The sequence below is a fragment of the Trichosurus vulpecula genome, chromosome 3 (assembly GCF_011100635.1).
Source record: "Trichosurus vulpecula isolate mTriVul1 chromosome 3, mTriVul1.pri, whole genome shotgun sequence".
NCBI lineage: Eukaryota > Metazoa > Chordata > Mammalia > Diprotodontia > Phalangeridae > Trichosurus > Trichosurus vulpecula.
This window is the reverse complement of record NC_050575.1, coordinates 177,762,592-177,783,978: the sequence shown is the minus strand read 5'-3', so window position 1 is coordinate 177,783,978 and position 21,387 is coordinate 177,762,592. Positions and strand designations below refer to the sequence as shown.

The following is a 21,387-nucleotide window of genomic DNA, read 5'->3' as shown; positions in this document are numbered from 1 at the left end:
CGTCCCAGCTCCCTGCCTGCACAGCTTTTCCAGGCTCTATGCACTGTCCCATTAGATGAGGCTGCTTTCTAGGTTAGCCAAGTGCCAGCCCAATCTCTAGACTGCTTTTCTAACCCAGTTCCCCTGCTCTTAAGCCAGGCCCCTGCCTTTCCTACAAGTAGAATTTTAAAAGTAAAAGAATGTGAATGTTCCTACCCACACACTGCTGCCCTATGAAAATGGAATCTAAGCTGCCTTCAAGATGGGAGCTCTTGGGTGTCCTCTTTCCCCCTGATATTGAATGGGTAGCAACCCATCCTGAGTGACAGCAAGGTGGAAGATACGAAGATCTAACAAGAATGCAGTCAAAAACAAAGCTAATGCTGAACTGAAGGATAAATGCAGCTCGGCTCTATGCTCAAGGAGGTGTCACAGCTGACACACTGTCAGTTGGTGATGAGAGCTATTACAGATTCTTTGGCTATCAGCTGATGGGAAAAAAGTTGAGGGCTAGGCAGAGATAGACTCTCCAAGGGTTGAATGAGAAAACCATGTCAAGTGCCTTGTAAACTCTGTAAAGTGTTAGCAGTTAGCTAAGGAAATTTTGTGTATTCCTACCCCAGGGCCTGCTCTTCCTCCCAAATGCCTCTAGTGTTTTGAGATGTTATCCAACTACTTGAAAAAAAAAGGTTTGGATAATTAATTTTATTTTTTACAGATTCTATCCAAATGACAGATAGAAATGACTTTAAAAGTTTCAGGGTCTCAGACTCAGAGAGTTGGAAGGTACCTCAGACATTACCTAGTCCAACCCGTACTTGAACAAGACTACTTCTCAAGGACATCCCTAACAAGTGATGATCTAGTCTTTGCTTGAATACCTCCATCAAGGAGAGTATGTGCTTAGTACTTCCCCTGACTGATGTTTGGCCGGGTGTTGTGGAGGAATGGGATGAGAGCACTCCAAGTGCTTAAAAGGCACAGACTGAGGGAAAGGAAAGACCCTTTTGCATGTATCTCAGTTTGGCTGTGAGAAAAAAATTATTTCATAATGTAAGGAAATGCTAGGGATATAGGGCTGAAGCCATCTTTAGGAAACTGATTCTGGTCTAAGTCATCAGTTAGGAAGAGTCTAGAGGCCATCCAGCTCAGGAGATCAGCCAAACTTTATTTTTCCAGGTCTCTGTGACCTCGGGCAATTAACATCTATTTTCCTTCCATGACATGTATGGCTTCCACAGTTTATCTCACAGGTTCATAGATGAACTAGAAAGATGATGTAGTCCTACCCTTCATTTTGGAGATAAGGAAATTGAGGCCCTAGATATAAAGTGACTTGCCTGAAGTCATACATGTAGGCAGTGACAAAACCAGGATTTGAACCCAGATCTTCTGATACTAGACCAGCATTCTTCCTACAGCACCATGCTAAAGATCTACCAGCTTAGCTACTGTGCTCCCCACCTCTCCTGTCAGCCTGTCTGTTGATCTGGGTCCCAGGCAGACTTGTCTTACCCAGTGCCATCCTAGATCAGATAGGTTTCTATTGGGAAAATTTTTCCCAAGTTTACCTGTTCTTTCCTATTTTGCTGGGGACATATTTCTGAACTGTTTTGGGTCTTCCTTTGTGACCTTTCACATTTCAGATTAACCTTCAGTGGTAATTGTATAGAAAAAAAGCAAGTTTAGTAACTCCATACTGAAACTTAAAGCCATTTCTATACCAAGCTGACCAAAAAGATTAAAAAGAAAATTCAATCAACTATCCAGATTGTTGTCAAGTTGTGTCTTACTTTTTCTGACCCCATTTAGAGTTTTCTTGGTAAAAATACTGGAGTGGTTTGCCATTTCTTTCTCCAGTTCATTTTGCACATGAGGAACTAAGGCAAATGGGGTTAAGTGCCTTGCCCAAGGACATGCAGCTAGTAAGCATCTGAGGCCAGATTTAAACTCAGGAAGACAAGTTTTCCAAACTTCAGGCCCAGCACTCCATCCACTGTACCACTTAGCTGCCCCAACTATCCAGATACTTTTGACTAAAAGATACCAAGCACCCTGGACAGAGTCAGGAGACCTAAGTTCTAATCTTGGTTCTGTTACTTACTGAGTGACTTTGAATCTGTCAGTCCTACTCTTTGGGTCTTAATTTCTCCATCTGTCAAATAAAGGGTTTAAACTAACAGATGTCAAGGGTCCCAGCTCTACTGGTCTGTGATTGTATCTGGCCCTTTGGCTAGAAATATTTGGATCATTGACTGAAATGTTCAATTTGTATACAAATGGTTGGTGTTAAGAAGAAATGGCTTTCCCAAGTCGCACTGGGATTATCACCTCTTCATCCTGATTGAACATTTGGGTAGTATAATTCTAGTCTCAAGAAATCCCTGTGCCACCTTCCATGACCTCATCCCTCAGCTCCTCCTTCTCTGAACATCAAACTGATGTTAGGCATTATAACCTTCCCTTTCTTATTCTTCCTCTGTCTGGGGCCATCTGTCCGTGACTTCTAAGTCAGAGGAAACTCCAGTATTCTCTCTTGCATTCCTTCCTAGATGCTTCAAGAGCTGAAAAGCGTGAGATCAAATGCCCCACTCCAGGTTGTGATGGGACTGGTCATGTCACAGGATTGTACCCTCATCATCGGAGTCTGTCTGGCTGCCCCCACAAGGACAGGATCCCTCCAGAGAGTGAGTACCCTTTATAGTCACTGTTCACATTGGCCCATGACATTTGTCCAAACCTCAAAGCTCTCAATGCATTGCTGTCATTCAGCAGAACCAGCAGTTCACTTCAGGCCAGGTCTCATTGTGCCTTGGGCTGTCAGATACTTGCCCAGTTCCTCCAATTAGCCATAGGTTCCAGATCCAGTGGCATAGGGACTGCCTACATAAAACATTCCACATAACCAGTCATTGAACCCACAATTACAATGTGTCAGATGTGCCTGCAGATAGCCAGTGGGTACATGTAGACGATGCTCTAGAAGACAGACTATAGTCAATCTCTCCCTGAGCTTAAAATAGAATACTCTTGGAGCATAAATAGCATTCATCATTGGCTGTGTGGGATAATGGGATAAGGGCCAAACTGACTGATCTGTCATTCCAAAGGTTGCAGGCTTCTAATAAACACAGAACTACAGGAATTGGGTTTGGGGGACAAGGTGCTAGAGAGATGAAAAAAGTCACCTTTGGAGTGTCCTGAATTCAAAACATGCAAAAGGAAAGTCTTGGAAAGTAAATTATTTTCTTCGTGTTTAAGGTTATCGGGGCAGGAGACAGATTACAATTGGGTGGAAACCACAGCCCATCTGAGGGATTAAAGGCAATAATGTTAGGCACTTGTTCTTCTCTGCCATAGAAAGGCAGAATTCAAAGAAACAGGAGATGGCCCACTCACCCCCTTTACCTTCTGCACACCACCCCCCCCCACACACACCACCTCCCCCAAAACTTGATACTTGACCTAGATCCCAGTTCTGATTTAAGAGTGAATGGCTACAGCTCTTACTTTCCTATAGACAAACCCTAAAGGAATGTTTCTGTTTGCTCAAGCCCTAGGATGTGGCTTGTAGAATGATTTGATTACCTGTCTCTTTTTTCAACTCTGCCTCACCTCTTCCCTTTTCCCCCTCCCTGTCTCTCCTACAGTCTTGGCCATGCATGAGAATGTGTTGAAATGCCCCACTCCTGGCTGTACAGGGCAAGGTCATGTAAACAGCAACCGGAACACACACAGAAGGTACTTGTCATGCAGCTGATAGGAGGGTGGAGCCATCAACCAACTCAGGGGACCTTAAACTGTTAACAACTGTGTCTAATGCAACAATAGCCTATTGGCCCATAGCCTGAAAGTCAGTCCCTGGGGCTTTGGGAAAACCCAACAATTTTTTTTATTTTCATGCTCTACAAGCCTGGTTTTCCATTTGCCAATGATTCTGAGGGAGCCTATGGAGATACAAGGTGGGAAGGGAAAAGAAAGAGGACAAGATGGAAAAGGGGTAATGTGGGATGGCCAGTACTGATATCAGAATGTAGATGGAAGTTTGGGGCCAGAAAACTATTTACAAGACAGAAACTGAGTGTCCTTTTCTTCTTAGTTGAGGGATAACAGGGAAACTAAGGATTAGTCAATTATTTTCTTTGTGAGAAGTTTGAAATTTGGGTCATATGTGGATTTCAATGATCTATTCCATGCCTGTCCCCCATGATGAAGATAATTTAAAATTGATTGAATACACCTCCATAACTCTCACCCAAGCGCATTAATTCCTTGTGTTATCAATGATCATGCTCAATGAATGACATGTGAGTATTTGTACCTGGACCAGTCAGACCTTAATTTGTGCATTCATTCACTCACGTAATAGTCATGTATTAAGCACCTATTGTGTATAGAGCACTGTGCTAAATGCTGATGGAGATAGAGTTTAGTTAAGACACTTCCATTCCATTCATGGAAAACTTACAGTCTAGCAGTGTTACTGAGAAATCCTCCAGTCTAATAAACCAGATAAGGTCAAATTTAAAACTTGTTGTAATAACACTATAATCTCTCCAAGCCAGAATTAAGAAATTAAAATATTTTATTTTGTATTCTGTTGATGTTAAAAAGTGCAAACAGCTTTCTTTCTCTCTCTTTTTTCACATTATCCAATGTCCATTATTCAGAAGCTTTCATAGTATCCCCTGTCACTGTTTAATTTATAGATGAACCAAGACCCTTTTCAGGGCTAGGTGTCTTAATAAAAGTTTATATTGGGTGGCCATGGTAAAACCAAACCAAGTCTCAGATCTTTTGACAGTCAGGCAACAATGTCTTTCTTCCCCTCTGGCTACTGGTGAGCCCAGGGCTAATGGTGTTGTGTAAAATTAAGTTATGCACACACACACACACACACACACACACACACACACCCCTTATAGAAGATGAACAGCAGGGAAGGCAAGAAGGAATCTGCCCTGGTAGAGTCAATAATGAGCCTTTTCTCTGGTTGGATTGTAACAGATGGTGATTGTCTAATCTCACTGGCTAGGTCATTTAGAAAATGGGTTTAGAGAACCACCTTCCATGATCCAGTCTCCCTCTCCTGGGTATTTAGGCTGTGACAAGTCACCATCATTGTGTAGCTCTGGGTTTGGAGTCATAGGGCCTGGGTTCATTTCTTGGTTTTGTCACAATTGACTAGGTAAGTCATTCAACCTCTCTGGGTCTCAGTTTCCTCCTCAGTTAAATGAGGGGGTTGGGTTAAATGATCTCAAAGGTTCTTTTTAGACCCAATAAGCTACCAGGGTTTGCAATCATGGCTCAGTTTTGGGTCAGACTCAGGCAAAAAGAATGAGGGTATGCTCTTTTTCCAAAGAGTTCTTTAAGCTCTTGGGAAGGTAGAGCCACCAACCAAAACAAGTCTATACCCAAAGAGATCAAACAATTATGTAGAATGCAATGTTGGCCTCCTGGCCACAACCTGAGGTTTCTCTTTCCCTTCCATTTTTTTGAGACAAATACTCTAATTACAGTGAAATTCCATTGCTGACTTGATATTTTCTGAGAGCATCTACTGTGTGTGGCAGATGGTAGCTGCCTGTGGTGCTACCCTTTCTCAGAAGGTGACGAGAGAAGTAATTCCAAGGAATGTTTGTTGAAGACCAATGGGCTAGATTTGGGTTTTAGCAACAAAGTCAACTCAATAAATAAGCACCTACTGTGTGCAAAGCACTATGCTTAACACTGGAGATATAAAGATGAAAAATAGTCTCTGTCTTCAGGGAGTCAGTAGCCTTGGCCTATCCCTACGGTGGACTTGATTTTGAGAAAGATAATTATAATTAAAGGTAGACTGTGATAAAATTTAAAAAGAGATTCTGATTAAATGTTCTAAGAAAATTGGAGGAAGAAGAGAACACTTTCAGAATGGTGATTGAGGCAGACTTCATGATGAAGGTGGCACCTGAGCCAAACCTTAGAATGAGAGAAGTACTTTGGTAGGTGGTGATAGAGTCTATGAATGTGCAGAGACAAGAGAGGATGAATGTTGTTTGGGAAGGAACTAGCCCTCCAGTTTGTCTAGAATAGAAAGTGCATGAAGAGGGGTAATATGGAATAAACCTAGAAAGGTAGGTTGGAACCAAATGTGGAAGGCCTCGAATGCCAAGTCAAGGATTTCATATTTTATTCCATAGACTATAAAGAGCCACTGAGGATTTTTTAACAGGAGAGCAGCCTGTACCAGGATTATTTTCTCAGGATGGATTGAGGAAGATAAGAATTGGATATAGGGCAACCATTTAGGAAGCTGGTATAATAGTCCGATTAAAGATGGTGATCCAAAGGGGATGAATGCAAGAGATGTTCATGGTGGTAGAATCAACCTACCTTGGCTTCTGGAGAGGTGGATTGGAGCCAGATGTGTAGGGCCTCAAATCAGATGAGCAGCATCAGATACAGCTATGAGAAAAGGGGAAATATACCCCAAGAAACTCTGAAGTTTCTAACCTAGGTTCATATATTCAGAGTTTCATAGATTTAGAGCTGAAAGGGGACCTTAGAAATATAATCCAATCCCCTCATTTTACAAATAAGGAAATGACCCAAGACCCAGGGAGGTTAAGTGACTTTTATACTCATGAACATTGTCAGATGACATGACCACAGTTCCCAAAAAATAATGGTGGAAATATCAACTCCTGTGTCTACTGCCTACTACCTCTGTAATCCCCTGACAAGTCATTTAACCTTCATGGGCCTCAGCTTCCTCAACTTTTAACTGAAGGACCACAAAGAATCACAGGAAGTAGAACACCTTTAAAACATGAAGAACTTACTGCATGTCTAAAAAGAAAAGCAAGGTATATATGATAGAGATTCACATTGCATGATTTTTTTTGATCTCCTTTACATATGGAAATGCTCATTCTATCTGTGCTTGTTAAGTGCAGAATAAAAAAAACAATAAATAAAATAAGGGGAGGAACTAGATGGTCTCTAAGGTCTAGTCTAGCTCCAGAACTATGATTTGATGATTTTTTGGTTGCTTTGGGGCACATAATAGTAATAAAAGCTGACAACCATGTAGTACATTAAGGTTTACTAAATGCTTCACATAAATTAGTTCATTTGATCCTCATAACTCTCTGAGGTAGGAATTTCAGGTATAATTATCACCATTTTACCTCAAGAACTAACTCTTCCAACTCCTTTAATTCTCTTCTATGGATGGTGGTGCCATCAATAGAAAAAGGAGATGAGAGGAAGAGAGCATTCAGGGAGGAAGATGATGAGTTCATTTGCAGACATGTTGAGTTTGAGGTGCCAGGAGGATATTTAGGTTCAGATCTTTATCAGACCTAGTGAAATTCAGGAGTGGACTTGGAGCAAATTAGTGCTAGATAAATAAATTTGTAAGTCTTTTGAACAGAGGTGATAGTTGAACCATAAAAATGGATGAGATAGCCAATGAAGAGTACAAAAAGAGAAGAGAGTAGAATCTAGGAGAGAGCCTTTGGGGACACCCACACTTAGAGAGTGGGAGGACAATGAACCGATGAAGGAAGTAGAAGAGTGGTCAGGCAGCATGCCCTTCCTTGCTTAGAAGTGTCTTCCAGATGTTTCTTCATTGTCCTTTTCAGTGGCCCCATCCCATCACACCTGTGGAGCTCTGTGAGTGCTCATGTTTGGGGGGGTGAGATGGCAACCATAAGACCAAGACACATTCAGTGCAAATCCTGAGCCAAGGGAGATGTCTCCCTGTTGCTTATGCTCAGTTTTTCCTCCTTGTGTTTTTTCCTTAGTTTGTCTGGGTGTCCCATTGCTGCAGCTGAAAAATTAGCCAAATCTCATGAGAAGCAACAGCCGCAGGCGGGCGATCCTTCCAAGAGTAGCCCAAATTCTGATCGGATTCTCAGGTGAGTGAAGTAGAGAGGACAGAAGCAAATATCATTAGTAAGAACCCACCCTTATTAATTGGAACTCACAGGGCTCTCCCTCCGTGTCCCTCAATGACATGCTCATATTCTATGGCTCAGTTGCTTTGGTGATGAGTCCTGTTTTTACATCTTTAAGTCACTCCAAGATGGGTAGATAGTTCATGGATAATTCAAGATTGTAAGCTCTTTGAGAGCAGAGACCATGTCATTTTCCATCTTTGTGTCTCCAGTGCTAAGCACTGGGACCTGCACATTTTAGGTGCTTAATGTAAATTAGATAAAACTGAATTCTTAAATGAGGGGAAAAGGAGAATCAAAGAAGGGATAAATAAGACTGTTGCTTGGGTACATGGGATAAAAATAACCAATGAAAAAAGGCAAAGCTGCCCAGCTGTTTTGCTTCTGTTTCCTCTACAACATAGGAAGCTCTTTGGACTGGAAAGGGCAGGTCAAAAACAACTAATGTGGAGTTGAAATCCAATGTAAGCAGGGAAATAATGAGGGAGAAAACCTAGCTGTCCTTGATGAGATAAGGCTCTAGGCTCAGGGAAATGAAAGAAGTTGTAGCTGTAATTGCTGAGCCTGTCAGTGATCTTTGAAAGATTGGGGAGATCAGAAGTGCCACACATCTAGAGAAGAGCAAATATTCTAATGTTCAAAACAAAAAAGAGAAAGGAGTCTTCAGAGTATGGGTCATTAAGCTTGACTGCAATTTTTGACAAAATTTTTAAGTGAATTATTAAAAGGATGGTTAGTGAATGTCTAGAAAACGAAGCAGTGATCAAGAAAGAGCCCGGCATGGTTTCATCAAGAGCTAATCATGCTAGATTTGGAGAAAGGCTAATTTCTCTAGATCTTAAGTATTTGACAAAGTCTCTCATGTCATCCTTGTGAACAAGAAGGTTAGCTATGAACAAGATGATAGATTCAAAACTGGTTGGATGACTGGATCTGAAAACTAGTCTTTAGTGGTTTCATGTCAACTGAGAAGGAGATCTCTTCTAGAGTACTCTAACTTTCCATCATTGACCTACTGTGTTGTTAAATATTTTTTGTCAGTGAATTGGAAAAAAAAATCCTAGATTTATCAATTTTGCATGTGACACAAGGTGTTTTACTTGGAGTCAGGAAAATGTGGGTTCAAATCCTGTTTAACATTTACTTGCTATATGATGGTAGGCAAATCATTTAACCTCTCAAAGCCTCAGTTTTCTCATCTGTAGAATGAGTTTGGACTCACTGGCCTCTAAGGTCCCTTTTTCCAGCACAAAATCTATGATCCAGTGATCCTCTAGTGATCAACGCTAAAGATGACATTTAGTATTTGCAAATATCTCAGTGAACTTAGCAAATCTAATAAGATAAAATTTAATGAAGATAAATGTAAAGTTTTACATACATTTTTAAAATATCAACTTCACAAGTACAGGATGATTGATATGATTAAATGGAAGTTTGTTGGAAACAGGTGGCGGTGGTGAAGATTAGTGGATTCCAAGTTCAGTATGAGTCAACAGGAAGATGTAGCAGCCAAAAAAAGCTAATGACATCTTAGGCCCCCTTAAGAGACATTGTATCCAGGACTAAGAAAAGAGGCAATAGCTCAACTGTATTCTATCCTGATAAAACTACAGCTGGAAGTATAGTGTTCGATTCTGGGTGCCATATTTTAGAAAGAAAGTCGATAAGCTGGAGAATAGCCAGAGGAAGGCAGCCAGGACGGTGAAGGGCCCTTGAGTTGACGCCATGTGAGTTTCAGTTGGAGAAACTGGGGATATTGAACTAGGAGAGAAGGCACACAGAGGTCCATGATAATTTCGTTTAAATAATTTGAAAGGCTCTCATGTGGAGGAGGGGTAGATTTGCTTGGCCCTAGAAGACAGAAATGAGAGCAGTGAGTAGAAGGGGTGCAGAGATAGATATGGGCTTGACATAAAGGAAAAAAAAAAACAACTTCTAAACAATGTGAGCTCTTCACAAAAGTGAAAGGGGCTACCTCAGGGTATAGTGGATTTCCCTTTTGATAGTGGGTCTTCAAGCAGAGGCTAGATGATCACAGATTACATATTTTGAGGAGGCGATTATTGTTCAGGTACACATTACATTAGATGGCCCCTGGGGTCCAGTCTGATTTTGACAGTCACTGTTTCTGCTTCTGTTAATTTATTCGAATTGAATTGTTCATTGCAGGGAACACACACAGGACAATAACATACTTCTGTAGCACTGCATAATTCTACAGCCCTGGGCCAAGGGAGTTATGGTGAATCTAAAGACATCTCTGTGGACTACTTTTCAATGCAAAATGCATAGGAATCATTGCCAATGCATTAGCTAAGCCAGAGGGATCTTTTCTTTTCTTTTTCTCTCTTTCTTTTTTTTAAAAACTTGACTGGGAATGATTTTGATTCCTTTTTATTTGCTATTTCTTATTGCTTGGTCTGGCGATTTTAGATCTTGGGAAAACATTTTGAAAGGAAAGGCATTCAATTACCCCCATCCATGATATTTTCTACATGTAGCATCAAATACTGTTCTAAATGAGTGATTTGGGGGGCCCATCAGTGTCCACCCTAAGAAAAGAAAGAAAAAAAGGCCATGCAGAGAATTTAAACTTCTATTTTCTTATATAAGGAGTTTTTTTGAAGGGAAATACATGGTGGGAAGAGAATACAGGCTAGTCATGTGGCAAGAGCAAGGGATGACAGGAAGACAGCCACAATGCTCCATTGGTATCCTCATAATGTTAGGAAAAATCGAGAAAGGCCTCTAGCCCACAGAGTAGAGCCCTTGTGGTAGCAAGTTTTTGAGAGACATGGACAAATATCACACAGGGTGGGCAGGCATGAATGGATTGTAATCGGTATTGTTGGAGGGAATTTCCAAATCAATGAGATCACAGATCCATTTGTATATTTGATAGTTCACTACAGCTGACCAAGGACTCAGGAGGGCCATCAATTGGATATGATTAGGTCAGCATCCTGAGGTGGATCTCACTAGCTCTCTGGGCTACAGTTGTGAGAGCTTCTGCCTGCAACATCAGATCATCCTGGGGTTCAATGCAACATCATAGGATGACTTCCCAGCTTTTCCCTTTTATAGAGGAAGATCCCATCCCTAATGTGCTTCCAGGATATTTCAGCAGATTTCAGATTTCTTCCCTTCTCAGGAGTTCCAAGAAAGTGATTGATGGGGAAACAAAGTTCTATCTCTTTCCTGCACTCTCAGATCTACACTTTAGGATCTCTGAGAATTATAATTGGTTAAAGGCCTAAAGGAGGGGGAAAAGGGAACAGGAAGAGAGATCAAGTCACCCTGTAGCTAACGTTTCTAATGTACAGTCCTAAGACTGTTCTCCAAAAGAAATAGGCCATGATTTATATGATTGCACATGTATAACCTATATCTGATTGCTCACCGTCTCAGGGAAGGGAGGGGAAGGAGGGGAGGAGGGAGGGGTAGAATTTAGAATCAAAACTTTTTTTAAAATGTTAAAAATTTAACATTTAATTGGGGAAAAATAAAATATGTGTTTTAAAAAAGAAATAGGCCCATGTCTCTGACTGGGCACTGTGAAATAGCTATCTGGAAGTTTCACAGAACACATGGGCTCATCCCTCTGCACAGGTGGCCATTAGCTCATAAGGGGCTAAACCTAGAACAAAAGTGCCATTAAGTTTGTTCATGGCCTGCATTTCTATCTTAACTCTTACATCTGAGATGATTTCCAAGCCTGTAAATGCGACAAACAAGTTAACATCCACTACAAGTTTTTATTTAGTACTGCCCATATTGGGAGGTCTTGCATCTATGAGATGGACTAGCAGATGATCACTGGGAGCCAGAATAGCCTCCACAGCACCTGGCTCTAAAGCCTGTCTTGTTAGCATTTTTGTAAGATGTTTAGGGATTTTCCTGTTTGTGCGGCAAGCTCCTTCTACAAGAAGGTACTGTTCTAAGAACTAAGGAGGATCAGCCTTCCCTTCCCCCTAAAAGAGATCAGCTAGATGACCTCTAAGGTCCCTCCCTTCCAGGTCTAAGTTCCTGTGATTCTAGGAGATGCCATTGCAGTCATTAGTGAAGTATCATGATATCATTGGACTTGAAGTCAGAAAAGACCTGTCTGAATCTGTGTGCATCATATCACCTCTCTGCCTCAGTTTTGTCATGAATGCAATGGCATTTCTAAGAGGGTAGGAAGGCAGGATTAGTGGTCCAGAAGTGTAATCTCATAAGTGTGGGGAACCCCTGGTAGGGAAACTCCACCATTGCAGATTGGTGTCTTAGAGAGTTGCCTGGGGGAACTAAGTAGATTAGCAACTCACCCAAGGTCACACAGCTAGTATGTGCCAGAGGCAAGATTTCAACCCAGGTCCTCTATACTTCAAGGATCACCATCTATCCACCAAATCACACTGCTTAGACATGCAATGGGAATGATAATACCCATACTATTTACTTCTTAGAGTTGTGAGGAAAGCAAACCTTGGAAAGCCTTAAAACATTATGGACATGTGAGCTATCATTCTCATCCTTGGGAGAGAGAATTTGGAGGGAGAGTACTTATCAATGACTTTATCCCCATTCAACTTTCCTGACACCCTGAGCCAGCAACAGAAATGTGTGCTTGCCTCTCTATGGAAACAAAGAAGAGTTTGCCTGTAAATTCAGCCCTGAGCCAGCACATGTACGTGTGTGTATGTGTGCATGTACTGTGTGTACATATGTGTGCATGCATGTGTGTGCATGTGTATGTGTGTGCCTGTGTCTGTGTGTGTGTGCATACATGTGCTCTCTGAGCATCCATTCCCCTGACTGTGGCCTTAACCCAGCTGAATGGCAATTCTTGACCTTGAGATTTCTGGGTTTTATTCATTAGAAAGAGCAGTGGTCTGGGCTCTGGCACTGTCTCTAATGTCGACTGGCTTTGTGATTCAGAGAAAATTATTTCACTTCTTCCAACCTCAGCTTCCTCTTCTATAAGTAAGGAAATAATAAGACCAGGATTAATTACCCCAGAAAGGTAGCTGTTAAGAAAAGACAGATCACAAAGTATTTTTTCTTGGGTATGGAGAAAGAAGGAATAAGAATACAATATTAATGTATTTGTAGAACTGTATTAATTTTTTTATTGTATCATAGAACTGGGTTGGAATCCTGCCTCTGATGCTTGCTTACTACTTATGTGACCATAGGCAACTCACGTAATATACCTAGGATTCAGTTTCCTTATCTGTAAAGTGAAAGGGTCAGATTAAATAGTCTCTGAGATCTCTTCCAGCTCAAAATCTATAATCCTTTGACAGTTAAGCCAGATAATATCTATAAAAAATATCTACATGCATATACCCAAAGATATATGTACTGTGAATGTTTTGAGGGAGTTAGGTGGGTGACATTTTTATTTATTTATTTTTGTCCAGGTTTGTGTTATGTAAGGAACTCTCTTTACCAATGCAGATTTTTAAATTGTTGATAAATTATAGGTTTAGTGGCCTGGTGACTTGCCCCTGGTCATACGCTATGCATTTTGTGTCAGAATGACTTGAACCCAGATCTTTCTGACTCTGAGCCCAGCACTAACAATCCTCCAGATAACAGAACGTCTGACTCAGATTGTTGGCGTGGCCACCATAGTGGAGGGATGATGCCCTGTCCATGGTACTATACTGCGGTCAGTGAGGCATGCTCACTTCTCTGCCATACTGTATTTGGAGAATCCCTCATTCTGTGAGAGAAGTGCTGTCTCACTAGTGGAAGTACAAGGAGGGGGGAGAAACAGTCTCTTCCCAACTAAGAAGAGGATTTCTACTCAGGGTAGGAGTAGGGAAAGAGAGTTATAAACCCAGTGTATAAGTTCTAAGTCAGAATTCAAACATTTGCCTATAGAAACAGTGTTTTACATGGTGATTAGGTTCCTGGATCAACCTACAAAAATCTCTGTAGCCCCTAATGTAATTCACATAATAAAATGCAGCTATGGCTAAAGTTATGTGACCCTGCGGACCTTCCATTCTATTGGAAGGAGCATTTTCCTTGCTTTCACTGGTCTCTCTGTCTTGTCACCCACCTTCCAGGCCTATGTGCTTCGTCAAGCAGCTGGAGATTCCTCAGTATGGGAGCTACAGGCCCAACATGGTCCCAGCCACACCCAGGGCCAATCTGGCTAAGGAGCTGGAGAAGTACTCCAAGGTCACCTTCGATTATGCAAGTTTTGATGCTCAGGTTTTTGGCAAACGCATGCTTGCCCCAAAGATTCAGACTAGCGAAACCTCACCTAAAGCCTTTAAATGTAAGTTGGAAGGGAATTGAGACTACTTTTAAATAATTCTTTCTGATTTTTCTTTAAGTTTTACATCCAGTGCTAGTACGTGGGGACAGGAAAGGAGCGAGGGGATCCCTGAGACTCCTTGATTCAGAGGCTCATCTCCCTAGGTCTAGCACCTCAGATGTGTTTCCCAGTTAAAAACCACACGTAATATAGAATATACTTAGCCGAAAATGGCAGATCTCCAATTCAGGTCTATTGTCCAGGCTGAGCTGACTCAGGTACTTGGGAAATATGAAGTTGCTCCCTCAGCCATCAAAACACAGATGTCTAGGTATAGAGTCTGTGTTCTCCTGCCCCACCCCACTCCCATCACCACCATTGCCTGCGCCTGACCCCACACTCTGGACAACCCCTATCACAACATTCAACCTTTAAGACTTTCATAAGCCCATTAGCCTTTACATAGACATGTCCTGTCCATCTTTGAAAGCTTTTTACAAAAATAAAACCCACGCTCATATATGGTGTGTGTGTGTGTTTAAAGATTTAAGAAAACAGTTTGTAGAAGATGTTGTTAGCCCCAAGAGAGCTTTCTCTCTCTGACTAATCCTGAATTCAGAGTCCTGTTTAATCCTGACACAGCTGCTCTCTAAAAAGTGCTCATGCTTAAAAGCATCCCAGTTGGCTCCCCATGATGGAGGCTCCCTTTATTCCTGGGCTAAATCTGTAAAGGATCAGACAATGGAATTGGATGGAGGCCAGTGCACACAACTGCCACTGCCATCCTGGGTTAGCGCTGATGGGAAAGTAATTTGTTTCTCTGCACAAGTGACTCTCTTGCTGAATAGATTGTGTTATTTGCAATATTAGCAAAGAATTTTCAGGGTAATTGTAGTGACAAAAATAATTCCCGCAAACCCACTAGGATAATCCCTTCTATCTTTTCTCATCACTTATTTTACTAATTTGCTGATTGCAAGTCCATTAGTGCTAGAAATACTTATGAAATGGAAAAGCATCTCTGAGTGTACAGTGTGAAATTGAAATTGGCATTTCACCCTCATGAATGTTGTCAAGTTGTCCTCTGAACCCCTAAACAGGGATTAGACTGGACAATACAAGAAGAAATAAACCACCCAGGACCCTTGTGTGTTTATCAAAAATATCATTTTAAGGTGATGGTCATTGTGCAAAAATCACCACCTTTCATGGAGAGAATGTATTTTCTAGGAATCATCATTTTTAGCATGTAGTCTTCCAAGATACATGCACTTAACTTCTCATAAGATAAACCAGAGTGGCTCATAGTGAGGTGAAATAGAATTTAGAGCAAAAACACATGAGTCCTGCTATGTCCTAGGCTTTCAGGCTTATTGGGCATATAAAGGAAATAACTCGACTACTAAGAAATATTATATTTGACTGCTAGTCCATCTGAAAGCAATTTCATGGCTGCAGTGTAATTACTAACAAAGTATCATCATTTTGGGGCTGAATTTTTCATTTAACGTGCTTTTCCTCCAACTATAATGTAAATCTATTGAGATAATGACTGATGCTTAGGATGCCAAAAATTAAAAACTAAAGATCTGAATACAATGCGAGTCTGTCTAGTTTTTGTTTATAAAGAGTTTCTCAGTTGACATGTTCAAATATTTAAGTGCTATCTACATGCTAATAATTTTCTATTTGCTTTCTAAGGAATATTTCCAGATATATGTGTGCATGTGTATATATACACGTGTGTATGTGTATGTGTGTGTGTGTGTATAGTTAATTAGTTAGGAACTAGAATCTTAAAAAGTAGAAGGTTAGGGAGGTGAGAAGAGAGTTAAAAGTGGTTCATTGGGTAGGTTCTCTTGCATCTCTCACCCTCAGGATCCCTGAACATCCCTAAGACCTAGGTTTATATAAGTACCAGTTATGCCTCCACTTAAATGCCCGAATTTGTGAATAGCCGCTGTCTCTTTATTAAGTTGTGTGTCAGCCCATGTTGTTCCCTTTTTGCAGCCAAACCTTTTCCAAAGGCCTCTTCCCCCAGGCACAGCCCCTCCGGTAGTTATGTGAAGAGCACGTCATCTTCTTCCACAGGCTTCGACTACTCCCATGATGCCGAGGCTGCACACATGGCTGCCACTGCCATTTTAAATCTCTCCACCCGCTGCTGGGAAATGCCAGAGAATCTCAGCACGAAGCAGCAAGATCTCCCCAGCAAGGTCAGTTCAGGGAGGGGTTAGGAGTAAAGGTACTAGAGGTAATGGTGGGGGCTTCACAAGGCCAGCTGTGCTGATCACATGTGCCCAATGTGCTGATCTGAAAGATGGGTGAAGCTGGGGTTTAGGGGACCCACTCACTGAATAGATGACTCTTCATTTCTAGTTTTGAGGGTACAGATGCTGACTTTGTGGAATGGGGCCATTGAGATAAGCTCTTTCTAGCAATCTTCTGAAATCATTTGGGGAGGGGTGGGATGGCACTGTCTGGTTTGAGACTCTCCAGTCCCTTTATTCTCCCTGCTAAATCAATGGCCCCAGAAGAGCTGGAAGTTAATGAGTTTCCTCCAGATGAATCTTTTACCCTCTCTTCCTATGGGCTAAAGACCATCACAGTAGTGTTCTCCCTATAGCATCCTATATTCATGTCATATTTATCCCAACTCATTTCCCACCTACTTGCACTGCTTTAAGACTTATCTGACTTCTCCACCATGCTCTGGAGGTGGGTGCCTTCCCCCACTCCATTTCAGCTTCCTTTTATGTATTGTCTTCCCCCTTTAGATTGTAAGCTCCTTGAGGGCAATGACTGTCTTCTTTTTTTTTTTGTATTTGTATCCCCAGCACTTAGCACAGTGCCTGACACAAAGTAGGTGCTTAATAAATATTTATTCACTATTATTATTTATTGAATGTTTTATAGTGTGCTTAGCACAATGCCCAGAACATAGTAGGCATTTAATGTTTATTGAATTGAATTAAATAGTATTATGGGATTATAGATTTAAAGTTTTCACCTAATCCAACTAATTTTACACATTAGAAAAGTGAGGCTGAGAAAAGTTAATTGGCTTGTCGGTAGTCACACATGTTGTAAGGGACAGGATTCGAATCCAGATCTACTGACTCCAAATCCTTTCCATTGTTCCACACTGCTTTTAGAGGTCAGTGTCCATATAGATTTGGCTTGGTACCTGTTTGGACCATGAATATTAAGTAACAGATCCCTATGGGACTCTCAAAAGTTGATAAACCAAGAAATTTCCTTCTAAAATGTTGCCTTATTTCGGTCTATGGAATTGACTTCCATTATCATCTCACAAAAGGGACATTTTACTAAGTTCGTCTAGGGTACACAATTCATTTTGTCTAATTTACCATGCAAGATGCCCTTGGGATAGGTAGCAGAATGACTAATAAAAGATTTTGTCTTTCAAATTTCAGTCTATGGACATTGAGGTGGATGAAAATGGGACTCTGGACTTAAGCATGAACAAACATCGCAAACGGGAGAATGCCTTCCCAAGCAGCAGCAGCTGCAGCAGCAGTCCCAGTGTCAAATCCCCAGATGTTTCCCAACGCCAAAACAGTACCAGTGCCACTAGCAGCACCATGACCTCACCCCAGTCCAGTCAGACCTCACGGCAGGATGAGTGGGATGGCCCCATTGACTATACCAAACCCAGCCGTCAGCGAGAGGAGGAGCCTGAAGAGGTGGGTGACCGAAACATTCATGTTCTAGGTTTTGCTTTTTTTAGCCTTCCCTGGGGATAGAAGGAAGAAATGAAGACTCAAGCAGCCCTGTCTCCTTCTGAGGCCAGCATTGGGAAGGCAAAGATTGCTGGGTTTTATTTTTCTACTGATCACTTCTGAAAAGACCTTTTCCAAGTGGTGGTTTTATGTCCCCATGGCTTTCATTCAGGTCCTCAGGAATGTGAGTCAAATCTGGGTCCAGTCCCATGAATGCCAAACCATTACCTTGAAGCCCTATTTCTTATTTTTCTGACTGCCTTGGTCTTAGGGTGACTGTTGAGGCCATTTTTTTTTTGACTTTTCATTTTTTTCTCATTATACCATAAGCTATCCTGGAATTTGCTTAGTGTTTTTACTATACTAGATCAAGTCAGTGGTGATGACCCTCTCATAATCCATAGCCACACACAAAACTTCCTCAGAGTGGAGTGACCAGAGCTTCAGGGCTGAAGAATAAAAGGTTTTAAAATGGTTTTTTAAATGGGTAGATTCTGATTCTAATAGCATGCAATGAGCAGCATGTAGTTTCCCAAACGTCCTTTAGCATTGTGGGCATTATACTGACCTGAAAACTAGCACTGAGGTGCCCAAGACAATGTTATCCTTGCCCCTCATATGGTTCCAATACACCAGTGACAGAAAATTTATCATCTTTACCATTCCCCTGGCATAAACAATGATCAGCCTAGACAAGTGGAAACAAGGAAAGCAATTGGCATAGTGGGCTGGCATAAGCTGTTCTGAATCAGGTTTCCAAACACTGATAATCCAAGTGGGCACAAAGCTTCCTAAAGAACAACAGTCCTGATAAAGAATAATAAGCCTAAAAGAATTGCCATAGAATTCTAAGGAGTAAATCTGGTTCTCTTTCCTTCTAATCTATGTGCCCATCTGACCCAGAAAGCAGCACAGAAAAGTAGAAAGGGAGGAAATAAGCATTTATGTTATATTATATTGTTATGGCCTACTATGTGCTAGGCGCTGTGATAAATGGTTTTTTTTACAAATATTATCTCACTGATCCTCACAACAACTGTGTAAGGTTGGTGGTGCTATTAATATTCCTATTTTATAGTTGAGGAAACTGAGGCAAACAGAAATTAAGTGACTTGCCCAGGATCATACAGCTAGTATGGACCTGGAGTCAGGAACAATCTGAGTTCAGACTCTAGCTCTGGCACTAACTGTCAGACCACGGATGTATCACAGCCTCTGAAGGTGACTCCATTTCTTCATCTGTAGTAATACTTTAACTTTCTCCTAATATTCCCAAGAATATTGAAAGGATCAAAAGAGATTATATATGTTAAGTGTTTTGAAAACTTTAAACTATGGGTTCCCTCAATGTTTCATGATATAAAGTTACCATTTGGAAAGAGAGTAGATTTCTAGACCTCTGGATGCTAATGCAGGTTCATTAGTTCATAATTGGTCCTCCCAGGAGCTGATGAATTCTTTAAATATTGGCCAAAGTTAAGCAGTGGGGGATAATCTAGTCCCTGCATCCTGTTTCAGTCTCAGGCACAATATGTATCACAAATGCATCCTTAGAGCACATCTACTTGTGTACTTTGGGGTGGTTGTCATAGCCACATATTATCTTTGGCAAAGCTAGACTGGAGGGGGAAAAAGGCTTTCAGGGATCAAGTGAATTGACCTAGGGGAGGGCAGATGACTTTACCCAGAGCCATTAGACTGAAAGCTCCCTGAGAGCAGGGACTATCACTTGCCTTTCTTCAGAACCCCAGCACTGAACAGTGCCTGGCACACAGTAGGCACTTAAGAAATATTCATTCATTGACTGATTGAGCCGTTGGTCCTCCTGGGCCTGCACCAGACCATAGGAAGCTATATTAGGACACAGAAAAAAAGGATGAAAGAAAATCTGCTGCCAGGTAGGAACTGGGAAAGAAAAGGACCATGTAAGCCTCAATAGAGAAGCCTATACTCATGTTTCATAGCAAACAGTGGTTCTCTTATCTCAAGAGAATGGCAGGACAGGAGGCTGCTAGCTAGACCCAAGGCTGCAGTGATCTGAATCTAAAGGTAAAGTGGGGGTATCAGGTCCTCATGATTATGCTATAGAAAAATACATCTGTTAACAAGCAGTCACTTGTTAAGCACCTACTATGTAATGGGCACTGTGCCAAGCACTAGGGATATTTTAAAAGGCAAGAGAGTAAATAAATAAAAATAATTTTTAAAAAAGCCAGTTCCTGCTCTCAAGGAGTTCACAGTCTAATGGCATAGATAACATGAAAACAACTGTACAAAAATAAAGATAAATTATTAGAGGTAATCTCAAAGGGAAGGGACTAAGATTAAGGAGGACTAGAAAAGATTTCCTGCAGAATATGAGACATTAGCTGGGATTTGAAGGAAACCAAGGAAGCTGAAGGAGGATGAGAATGCCAGGAATTGGGGACAGCCAATGAAAATGGGAGGAGTCAAGAGGTAGAGTATCAAGGGAAGAGCCAGGAGGCCAGTCACTGGAGTTCACTGGATCATAGAGTATATGGAGGGGAGTAAGGCGTAAGAAGATGGACAGGTAGGAAAGGGCCAGGTTACAAAGGGCTTTAGCCAATGGATTTTAGACAATAGACAATGGATTTTATATTTGATCCTAGAGGTAATAGGGAGCTGCTGGAATTTACTGAATAGGGGTTTTAGGAAAACCTGCCCTTTTGAGGAAGATCAATGTAACAGCTGAGTGGAGGAGGGATGGGAATGGGGAGAGACGTAAGGCAGGCTAATGCAATCATCCAGCGTGAGGTGATCAACATTTGTACCAGCATGATGCCAGTCCCAAAGTAGATAAAAGCACATATTTGAGAGATATTATGAAGGTAGCAATGTTAGAACTTTGGAACTGATTGGATATGGGGAGATGAGAGAGTGAGAAGTTGAGGATGATACTTAGGTCATGAGCCTGGGGGACTGGGAAGATGTAGTGTATCTGATATGAATAATAATAACTTATCATTATGATAACTTATATTTATAATGCATTTTATGTTTATGAAGCATTTTACCTCATTTTATCCTCACAGCAACCTTATATGAGCATCATTATTCCTGTTTTACACATGAGGAGACAGACTTGAGAGGTTAGGCAACTTTCCTAAGGTCACACACCCAGTAAGGGATAGAGCCAAACTTGACCCCAGATCTTTTGATCCCCAATACCAGGGCCCTTTTCATCATGCCATTTTCCTCTCCTATTCCTACTAATTCAGGCTTCACTTTGGACAACATCTGTTGACCCATAGAAATGTTCCCATGTTCCAGGAGCAGTGTGAAGTAGGAAGAATGCAGGGCCTTGATACCAGAAGATCTGGGTTCAAGTCCTAGCTCAGTCAACTTACTTAGACAAGTCTCAGTTTCTTCACTTATAAAGTAGGATTAATGTGTATTTTTTTTTAGTTTTACATGAACAAATCCTTCTTATTTGACCCTCTTTCTC

At 41.3% G+C, this 21,387-nt stretch overlaps 1 protein-coding gene across 1 annotated transcript in view; it reads left to right on the top strand.

Moving 5' to 3' along the window:
- MYT1 (myelin transcription factor 1) overlaps positions 1-21,387 on the top strand; it is a 194,660-nt gene that overhangs the window by 122,380 nt on the left and 50,893 nt on the right. The window contains exons 7-12 of the mRNA XM_036750731.1: positions 2,532-2,666; positions 3,630-3,720; positions 7,770-7,883; positions 13,985-14,199; positions 16,189-16,394; positions 17,616-17,885. Of these exons, the coding sequence (XP_036606626.1) occupies positions 2,532-2,666; positions 3,630-3,720; positions 7,770-7,883; positions 13,985-14,199; positions 16,189-16,394; positions 17,616-17,885 (1,031 nt within the window). The remainder of the gene's footprint in view (positions 1-2,531; positions 2,667-3,629; positions 3,721-7,769; positions 7,884-13,984; positions 14,200-16,188; positions 16,395-17,615; positions 17,886-21,387) is intronic.